Source organism: Pelophylax lessonae (genome assembly GCF_965119305.1).
Source record: "Pelophylax lessonae genome assembly, chromosome: 6".
NCBI classification, from domain to species: domain Eukaryota; kingdom Metazoa; phylum Chordata; class Amphibia; order Anura; family Ranidae; genus Pelophylax; species Pelophylax lessonae.
In genome coordinates this window covers 71,757,385-71,768,256 of record NC_138773.1, presented here as the reverse complement: position 1 = coordinate 71,768,256, position 10,872 = coordinate 71,757,385, and the positions used below count along the sequence as shown (strand labels likewise).

The following is a 10,872-nucleotide window of genomic DNA, read 5'->3' as shown; positions in this document are numbered from 1 at the left end:
CTTTATTTCTTTGCAGTGTCCCTGTATTTATAACAACTTTGCAGTGTCCCTATATTTATACTGCTGACTTTTGCAGGTACCTTTTAGATGTGTGAAATCATGCCGATTTAGACATACATTATAAATGGTCTTCGTTGTTGTCTATCTGCATTGATAAAAATAGAGCATGGCCTCTAAAGGCTGAAATGATTAAAACCTAAGCTTCTACATCTAATTATGAATTAAGCAGTGTACAACTGGTATTATTATCTTCTCTCCATAGAAAGAGTTCTTCCAGGATGATGTGTTCCCCCCTACCCGTGTGACCTGGGAACCAGCCCTGTCTGCAGCAGAGTGGCTCAGCGGGAAAGACAAGCAGCAGCGTACCGTTAATCTGTGTCCTGCAGACATGACTCCAGGTAGTAGATATTGCTGGTCATTGAAGGATGAAAGCAGAATGATCAGAGGGGCCACTAAATAGCTTGTACTGTTTAAAGAAATATGGAGGCCACTATTGCTGGACCTGCTTCTGTGCACTCATGTTTCCTGGCTATCTCTGGCCTCAATACCTTTTGATTTACTAACCCAGAGCAAGTATGCAGATCAGCAGAATCTGAGAAAAGTCAGAAGTCTGTACCTGCATAGTTAGTTGTCCTGGATTAGTAACGCAAAGTTTTAAATCCAAGTGATGAGCCCAACAGCCAGGAAACTTTTCTTCATGACAGGTTTACTTTAATTCTGCCCTTTTCAACCTTTCCTTTCCAGCTTCCATGTAAGTGTCTGTATTCAGAGAAATATGTAGGCTCCCACTGCTGACTTTTTTCTGTACATGCTAATTGCCTGGCTGTCATGCTGATCCTGTGGCTTTGGTACTTCCTGGAATACTGATCCAGAACAAGAATGCAGATCAGAAGTTTTTACTTCAAGAATAAAGATCAGAAATTTTTACTTCACTCTCACCCACCCTACTGCATACAGGTTTCAGGTCCAAGACTCTAGCCAAGTAGCTTTTCCTAAGTAGGTAAAAAAATGGCAGCTTATATGTTTCTCTCAGCACAAGCTTCCTTCAAAACAAATCTGTTCATCCTCCTTGCAGGACAAAGCAACAGGTTCACTTTAAAGCCCCCTTACCAGCAGCAATATACTTTACACATCCTTCACCCCTGTATTCAGCACCTGGGATCCTAGATTCAGCACCTGAGAGCAAAAAAAAAAAACCTACAGGAGCTTATGACTTACTCCATGTTGACATCATTGATACACAATGATTGGCCCAGGGCTGTCATGTGGTGGTGCCAGTGGCAGTCACACCTGTGTAAGCTCTAAATGAAAATCCAGCAAGTGCTTACATAGAGATATCCTTGTTTGCTATCAGAGGCAGAACAGAGCCACAGAGGAACAAAGGAAAGGTAAATATGTGCTGCTGGAGGTTCATTAAAGTGAACCTCTTATTTCGCCCCTTCATAAGTTCAAAGTGTGAGTATAGCCAAAAACTTTTTTTTATTGTTTTGGTTAGAGTAGGGAAGGCTTAAAACCTCTTTTCACTTTATTTTTTGCTTTCTATGTCCAACTGGGGATATTTCCCATCACTTCCTGCCTCAGGGACACAGCAGGAAGTAAAAGTAAGGGAAATTCCCCCGCTTAGACAGTTGTGCCCATAACAGGTTTCCACATTCCAAAAAATTAACCCAACAGCTTTTTGATTTTCCACCACTTTCTGTTTCAGTGATAATGGTCACCATTACAAACAGAAAGGGTGAATCTACCTACTTTTGACATATTCATACACTTTAGGGTTTCCCCATCTGCCTGTTTTCATATACAGTAACTGTCAATTAAAGCAGATTGGACAGAAACACAGATAATAAAACAGAACACTCTATCTAGTTTTCTTTTTCAAGCTTCTGTCCGTTATTTTTATTTGGTGATCCTGCCCATAACACACTGTCTGTGTTAGGGTGACAGCAGTCGCTCCCCATACTGTAACTATGAGAAAGCAGCATTGTCACTCTAGGACAGGAAGTGTTAGGACTATAGAACACCTCCTTCTTTTAGTCTTATTCCTTTATCATGGTTTGATAAAGAATGCACAAGACAAAGGACACTTTCATGATGTATTTAATAGGCCAAAAAGCGAATAAACAAAGTTTAGTATTAGAGATTACCTACACCATAACTGCTTTTTCATAGTGATGTAACGCAGGTCTTCTCTTCCTAGTGTTTGTTAATTCTTATAAAAGTGGCAAATTCTTTTTCTCTTGAAATTTACACATATGTCACTGATCCCAGCCTATTTTATCCTGGATTATATAGCATCCTGTACCTCAATGTTATACCGCTGTCTGGGCTCACAGTTTGATTTCTCTCTCCAGTCAGCCAGGCTCCTAAAGAAGCCCCAAGCAAGAAGTTTGTCCCCTCTTCTGTCTATCTCCAGGAGAAGACTGATGAGCAGAAGAAGGAGGAGGTCTGATCCATACAGCCAATTACTTTTTATATTTAATGCTGCAATCGTATGCCAGTTATTTATTTACTCACATCATGCAAGAGTTAAGCTGTCGATAGACAAGAAAATATCTTGCATAAAATATTGCATGTTGGGATATCTGGGCATTGTATGAACTATCATAGCTCCACAGGGGCCTGGCCATGAATTGAGTGATGTTTAAAGGATTAGTTCACCTTTCTGAACATGTTACACGTTACACCCATATTTAGGGTGTACCATGTTCAGCATCTGCCCCCGATCCCCACCCCCTCCTTGTGGGTATATGCTCCCTGCACCCGCTGTCAAAATTCAAAAAGAGTGTGGCTGTGCAGGCTCCACCCACATGGCCGGGTCATTCATTCACAGATCTCTGTGAATCAATGAGTCACAACTACCATCATCCTTTGCAGCTGACAACTTGTAGTTCTCAATGAACTTCCAGGGTGCTGATGAGTGCTCTAGGTATTTCATTAAGCTTTTTGTCATTCAGTAACTGCCTGCCCATATCAGAGGTCTGGGCAGACAGCTACACAGACAGTCTGAAGGAGCCTGGCAGGAGCCTGGAGTCTATCAGGCTGTAAACATGGGAGCTGGCTTTACTGGTTTAAATTCTCTTTTTTTTTATTTTTGTTAAAATTAACAAGCATGTTATACTTACCTGCCCTGTGCAGTGGTTTTACACAAAGCAGATCCTCCTCGATCCTCCTCTTCTTGGGTCCTCCTTTGGTGCTCCTGGCCCCTCCCTCATGTTGAGTGCCCCCACAGCAAGCAGCTTTCTATGGGGGCATCCGAGCCGAGCCACAGCTCTGTGTGTCCATTCAGACATGGAGCTGTGGCCCAGTCCCACCCCCTTTCTCTCCTCATTGCCTGATTGATTTTGATTGACAGCTGCAGGAGCCAATGGCGCCGTCCTGCTGTCTAAGCCAATGTGGAGGGGAGTCCCGGGCAGCTGAGACACTCCTGCAACATCGCTGGATCTAGATGGACCTCAGGTAAGAGGTAGAAGGGCTGGGGGGGGGGGGGCTGCTGCATACAAAAGCTTTTTATCTTATTTATTTATCTATAAAGATTAAAATCTTTCTGCCTATATAACCACTTTAATATACCCACTACCCTGGAACAAGCACCCAGCCAAACAAGTGTTGCACATCCTAATGCACACGCTTTCTCTAGATCAATGACTGACCATGTAGAAAATTAGATTGGAAGTCCACCCTAAAAAAAAATCCATGCATCTATAGACATCCACGATCTAAGACTAACCTAACTAACTCTGTAAAGAAGAAATCAGTATACTTACCTTTTTTGAACAAGATCCGATTCGGTCTCCAGCGGCAGAAGCTCTGCAGAGAACACAGCCAACAACAGCTATGAAATGAATGGGGAGTGACATCACACGTTGACTTACTATGGGGCTTGCGTTGTTCCTTTGTGTCCTCTGCACTCAAGCCGCGGCTGACAGCTCAACATGGGATCGAGTCGGACCGACTTCAATAAAGGTATTATATTGATTTCTTCTTTACAGGGCTAGATAGGTTAGTGTTAGATCGTGGATGTCTGTAGATGCAGGGATTTTAGTGTTAGGGTGGACTTCTACTTTAAGAAAAAGGACGACCGCTCTCAGATTTTAAAGCAAGACCGTAAAAGCAGCGCCCTTATTTTTGTCCAAGATTATGAGAAAATATACAGAAAAGGGCCATGTGAGATAATTTTGGCGATAATGTTCCTATCTATGGGCTGCCACCAATAGGTGGAAGATAATAATCTTTGATATTTAGCATCTCATTAAAAGTTGTGGTTGTATGACATGATTATCTGTATTTGCTTGCAAAGCTAAAATGGCTGCTTCCATTGCCACTAAAATAATATGTATGTTGGAAACTGACCGCATTAGCCAGATTTTCCCCATCACTGTAGATAGCTATATATGTTGCAGGTTCAGCCAAGTACAGCTGAGATCAATGCTAAAAGGCCTTGACTGCCCTTTTCAGCCAATCAGGCAGAGTTCAGTTCTGCAACTGTAACCTATTTACTTCTTTCTAAAGATATAGTCATTTTGAGGTGTTATTTCTGAGAATACAACCTGTGATTTCATTGTAGGCAAAGAGATGATGAACATTAAAAATAGATATATTTTCCGATATATTCTTTTTAATCCTCAATATGGATGGTGAGTAGGGATACATTCACTAAATGACACTTTCTTATTCAGCTACTGAGTGCAATGGTGGCAAAACTAGGCAACCGGGATGACCCACTGCCCCAGGACGCCTTTGAAGGAGTAGATGAGGATGAATGGGTGAGTGAATTTTATGGCCGTGTATGTCTATTGTAGGCTTAGCTTCATAAGATGTTATAGAGACTGGACAATGCTGGAGTAGATGTATCAATCTTCATTATATATCTCAATATATAGCATCATGTGTATAGTTAAAAACTGCACAGTGAAGAATCTGCTGAGACGGACCAGCACAGCAGAGGGTGAAGGGGAATAAGGAGAATAATCATCTCAGTGGAGCTCTGTGGGAAAATATTATTGAACACATTAGGGGGTATTAATAGTTATGGGTGTACTTCTGGTTTTAACACATTAAATCAGGGATCCTCAAAATACGGCCCTCCAGCTGTTGCGGAACTACACATCCCATGAGGCATTGTAAAACTCTGACATGCACAGACATGACTAGGCATGATGGGAATTGTAGTTCCTGAACAACTGGAGGGCCATAGTTTTAAGGCCCCTGCATCAAAGTGTTAAGACCCCTGTCAGGTTTTATGCTGACTTTGTCTCTTCAGGGCGATTTTGTTTTTCCAATACAGGAGAAATCATCTCTAAGGCTCATTATACACGTTTAGACTTCTTTTGTTCAGCCCACAGTCTGAATGAGAGAAAATCAATTGATCGCCCCTTCCACACTAAACAACGTGGATTGAGGATTCTCCTCTCCAACCTACTACACAGCTGCAGCACCCATAGCTGCCTAAATACTTTTAGCCCCGTTTACGCCGGTGCGACATATGATTTACAAATCACACCGAAGTCCCATCTAATGTATTTTTATGGCACCGTCTTAATAGGTGCAATTTGAAATAGCGTGATTAAAAAAATAGTTACTGCACTATTTTTGGTGACTTCATGTGCGACTTGCATTGACATCTGTGCATGAAATCGCACAGATGTCAGCAAGCCGCAGATAAAATCGCACTGTCCTGCGGCCTTGAAATTGCGCTGAAGTTGCGTGATTTCAAAGCCACATTCAGTGTGAACGGGGGTTAAAATGACTGCATCTGATAGGATGTAGTCACTGCATGGCTAATACCTTTCACCTGCCTCAAGTCTACTTCCAAATCGACATTTGTAAAGCTGGGTGGTACTAATAAGGGCCACTCATGGCTCAAATTATGCCTGATTCAGCAGGAACTGTGTAGGGCTAAAGCTGGCCATAGATGGAGCGATTTTCTTACTATAATCACGGTTTGCAGGAAAGAAAATCGCTCAATTCCCCTTCTTACCATCAACACTTACTGTGATGATGGTAAGGAGGTGAATTGGACACAATACTAGCAGACAGACAATAGCTCCCAGGGGGTAGGGGGTAACCATCCTGGCCAGGAGAACTCACAGTAATTATTGCTAGCGGCTATAGCTGCTGGCAATAATCACATGTAAAAATCTGGCATGCTGGTTATACTCAAGTTGATCGATCAACTCAGGTACATTCAGCCTGCCCATACATGGTTCGAAACTCTGCCAGTCCCTGCTGAACTGGCCGAGATTCTATCCATCTATGGCCAGCTTAACTTTAGTCACCAGAAAAGGTGTCTCCATGGCAAGATTTTCAATCATGTCCTGCCCCTGTGACAACACTAATATTTAAAGCGGTTGTATCCTCAAAAAAACAAACAAACCCTGCAGGACAAAGGCAGAATGAGCTAGTATGCATACTAACTCATTATGAAATACTTTCCTTAGAACGAAGCCCTGACATGGTTGCCTGGACACCGCTGAGGGAGCTGACATCTTCCTTTGGCGTCTCTTCCGGGTTCGGCGGGTCCGGCGCTGTGAGTGGCCGGAGCTGCGATGACGTCACTCCTGCGCATGCGCGCAGGAGTTCACTTTCCGGCAAGGAGCTCTGAAGGTCTGCCAAACCTTCAAAGCGCATGTGCCGCTGGTGTCACCGGCTGCATGCAGGGCGAATATCTCCTAAACCGTGCAGGTTTAGGAGATATTAATTTTACCTACAGGTAAGCCTTATTATAGGCCTTATTATAGGCTTACCTGTAGGCAAAAGTTAACTACCGCTTAAATTTCTCATCACTTTCTATGCTGGAGACAATGGTCACCAGGGCTAATAAAGAGGGTCAATGTCCCTAGCAGGAACACTGACAGTAATTCATTCTGAGGTTTTAAAGCAGTTGTAAACTGCTGCACGTTTCTTTTTTTTTCCTGCCTTACCTGCAAGGAAAATGCATAATGTGGTAGCATGCATCGCATACTAGCACATTATGTGAAACTTACCTGAAAACAAAGCGTTCCAGCGATGCAATGTCCATCTACACCTGGTCTTCCTTCCGGGTTTGCGGTTCCGGACAGTCACAGCACACTGCACATGCGGGCGGGAGCCGCCAGTCCTGGCACACTGCTCTGAAGAAACGGCACAGGCGGCTGTTTCTTCAGAGCGAATGTGCCAATGACGTAACAGGCTGCTACGTCAGTAAATATCTCCTAAACGGTGCATGTTTAGGAGATATTTACGCTACCTATAGGTACGCCTTATTATAGGCTTACCTATAGGTAAAACTTAAAGATGGAAGTTTACTTCCTCTTTAAAATTTCCTTGGCTTTATATAAACTTTAAGAAAGCTATACCAATTCTAGAAGCCAGGAAACTAAAACATTTAGGAAGGTGCCTAACATATTGAAACTTTGTTTTCAGTGGAAGTACATGTTTCCTGCCTCCCAGAATCCTTTGCACTGTAGACTTCACTGACCCGCTCCAGAATTCTATATAAATGTAACCCGTGCTTCGGTAAAGTGAAAATACAACCAAAACTCTTCTTTTTAGTTCTTTTTTAGAACCTTTTTTTACTATCTGTGCCCCCACTATGGAGATTTCTCTTCACTTCCTGTTCTTTGACCACACAAGTGAGAAGAAATCTCTCACTGTCAGAGGATACTGACAGCAATAAATAAAAAAAAAAAAAACAGCAGAGGTTCTAATCCCACCAGTGCTCTATTCAACACTAAAAAAGAGATTTCCACTTTAAAAATCGTATATCTCATATAATAGTCCACATGCTAGTACATTCCCTTGTTCCTGTTTGCGCACATAGAGCTGCAGGTCTTGGCTCACAGGTCTGTGTTTTCTCTCTTACAGGATTAGCGGCGACCCCTGGTGCTCCCAGCTGCCTGTTCACCTCTTCCCCCTCTCCCGTGTAACTGGAAATGGCTCGGAAGGCGGTTCAGCGACTACATTCCAATCCCAGGGAAAAATAAACTCAGGCCAATTGTTTACATACTCCCAGCATTCCTGGCCAGTTACAAACCGGACCAACATGCTACATAAGAGCCGCGCACTGTGCGCCAAGTACACAGGCTTCACGAAAAAGCTGGTCATCTGACCTGTGAGATCATTGTGCAGTGTTTGCCTGTCTTGTACAAGAACTTGGTCCACTTGTGATATTACAAGCACAGATGTCATTTCCTTTTTACCACCCCCCCCCCCTTTCCCCATTACTCTAGCAGTTTACAAAAGCAGACATCTCAATCCATTTCCTTGCAGCATAACATATTCAGTTAATGGTCCAGACTAGCTGCTTAACTCGATCAGTCCACCCAAAACTGATACTGACTCAGCCACCAGTTTCTTATATGACAGGATTCTGACATCAAGATTTATCAACTATTGTGAGAGCTTCTTTTGCACCTTAATTCATTTCTAAGTTACTTTACTGTGTTGTCCATTGATAAGCTCTCAGCGTGGATTCCTCCACAGATAAAAAGAAGGGAATGATTTGGTGTGTCCACTGATAACTAAACCTTGCCAACACCGCTGGCTAAAAGACAAAAACTGAACCAATTTCCCCATCCACACAATGGAGGTGGATGAGGGAATCCTCCCTGCTGTGCCATTGTATTCTGACAGCAGGAGGAGTCCTGCACTGTCAGAATACACAGATCAGCTCTGCAACCACAACAAGTTGGGCAGCTCCCGCCCTCTGTTCAGATCTGCAGCTCCTCCTGCCCCCTGCCCTGCTAATAGGATGACATCATCGGCGGAGCCAGAGACCCTGGAGAGGGCACGCAGGCTGAATCCTGTTTCTGCCCTGCCAAATGTAGGACAAGGGAGAGATCATTCAAGCAACACAGGGAAAGCCGCTCAGGTGAGGCACAGATATCCAGGTGCTGGTCGGATCCGCCGTCCAGTAATCAAGCTTCCAAAGAAAAAAAGTGACTGCACTCAGAGATGAATGAACTTGAAGTGTTTATTCCCATTCATAAAAGACAACGGTGCATCGAACAGACATGGACACGGTTGACGCGTTTCGTGACTCTGTAGGTCGCTTACTCATTATGAGTAAGCGACCTACAGAGTCGTGAAACGCGTCAACCGTGTCCATGTCTGTTCGATGCACCGTTGTCTTTTATTAATGGGAATAAACACTTCAAGTTCATTCATCTCTGAGTGCGGTCACTTTTTCTCTTTGGAAGTAGGACAAGGGAGGCAGAGAGTAAAAGGGGGCACTGTGATTAGAAAGAAAAGGGGGGGGGCATAACTGAAAGGGGCACTGTGAAGGGGGGTTGTGATTGCTAGGGGCACTGTAATGTAAAGATGCACTTTGATATAAAGGGGACTGGGATGTAAAGGGGCACTGTGATCATTACAGTGCCCCTTTATAGTACAGTCTCCTTTATATCACAGTGCCTCCTTACATTACAGTTGGGAGGACCGACTCAATGAATGTCATGTCACCAACTACCCCTGCAAACGCCTGCCCCTTCCCAGTTCCCTGGAAAAATTGGCTGCTGAGTCTAAAATTCCCAGGCCTGTTTTTTTGTCCCAGCCCAGGCCTGATGGGAACTGTGGCCAGGTACAAGTATGTGCATATTTGGTGTCCTGACACTTTTGTAGCTTCAAATTTGTCAGTGACTCACCAAGAAGCAAACTGAAAAAAATAATGGAGCACCAAAGGATTGGAATAATTGGAGAATCTGTCCCTGGTGCTATTATCTTTCATAATTCAAGATGCACTTCAAGATTTAGACCCCTTTCACACAGGATGGACTTTGTTCTGATCAGAAGGGGATCAGTGTCGTGTGAAAGGAGCCCAAATGTAAGATCCCCCAGTGATTGGTGAAGTACCTATTGGCCAACAAGAAGCCTAATACCACATATGTCCAAAGGCTTCAATATGAAACATAACCTCCTACCCAAATAGCCATCACCAGGTAAAGATAAGTGCCTAACAGCTTGTACCTTCAAAAACAAGTCAGCAATGGAAGTGTCAATGCGCCAATGCTGTCATTGCCTCTTTAAAGGTTTATTTTGTCCAGTACTGATATTCTGGTTATGGATAGTCCTCTGTGAGTTGAATCCTCCACTGACTTGTCACATTTTGTGGTCTTCACAAGTAAAGTCTATCTGCTAGAGTTGCTGGTTCTGCATCCCAGCCTTGGATACTCCTCTTGTTCCAGCATGAGAAATCTTAGTCCTTAATCTTTGTTAAATAAATGAAAAGTGCAAAAAAGATAGCAAGACCCCATTACAGTGGCCACATATGGTGAGTGTATTTGTAGCCTTGTTTGCGTAAAGCACCAGAATCCTAAGGAAATATAAGAACCTGGAGGGTGAGCCAGCCGTCAGGCATCTGTTAAAAGCTGAAACATCAGTTTTCAGGGACTAACATTTTACTGATAAAATCTGAAATAAGGGAACGCATCTCATGAGATGTTCTGGTAACTCCCTGTCTAATGTTTACCTGCCATATAGAAGCCATATACTTTACTAACACAGGGATTACCGGCGGCACTGCCAAATCTGCCCTGCAGAGCAGGGTCTGCCTTATACTTCTAATAAAATTGATAAAATGTCACTCTGTGTTGTCTCTGTTTTTTTTACTTTTAATGGGCATTTGTGGTCCTATATAAAGTACTGTTTTCAGCTACACTTCAGTATGTACATCGCTTTAGGTAGCTCTTAGACCAATCAATGGCAAACCTATAGCCAAAGCAGACATCGGGATTGCTATGGGACCCGGAAGCACAGGGGGGTCCCTGCGCTGTCTGGCTACACAGGAGTGGGTGAGGTGCTACATCCACTTCCTGAATGCCTGCTTTTTGTGGGTTTTTTTTTTTCTTAATTTCAATATTGACAAAAAGCAATATTACATTGAGGGACTGAGCCGCC

The 10,872-nt window shown here is 43.3% G+C and overlaps 1 protein-coding gene across 1 annotated transcript in view; it reads left to right on the top strand.

Annotated features, from left to right (window-relative positions):
* Positions 1-8,459, top strand: part of LOC309559020 (coronin-7-like) — a 344,039-nt gene extending 335,580 nt beyond the window's left edge. Inside the window, exons 25-28 of the mRNA XM_082262130.1 lie at positions 263-398; positions 2,352-2,443; positions 4,677-4,763; positions 7,843-8,459. Of these exons, the coding sequence (XP_082118256.1) occupies positions 263-398; positions 2,352-2,443; positions 4,677-4,763; positions 7,843-7,848 (321 nt within the window). The 3' untranslated portion in view covers positions 7,849-8,459. The remainder of the gene's footprint in view (positions 1-262; positions 399-2,351; positions 2,444-4,676; positions 4,764-7,842) is intronic.
* Positions 8,460-10,872: the final 2,413 nt, after the last annotated feature.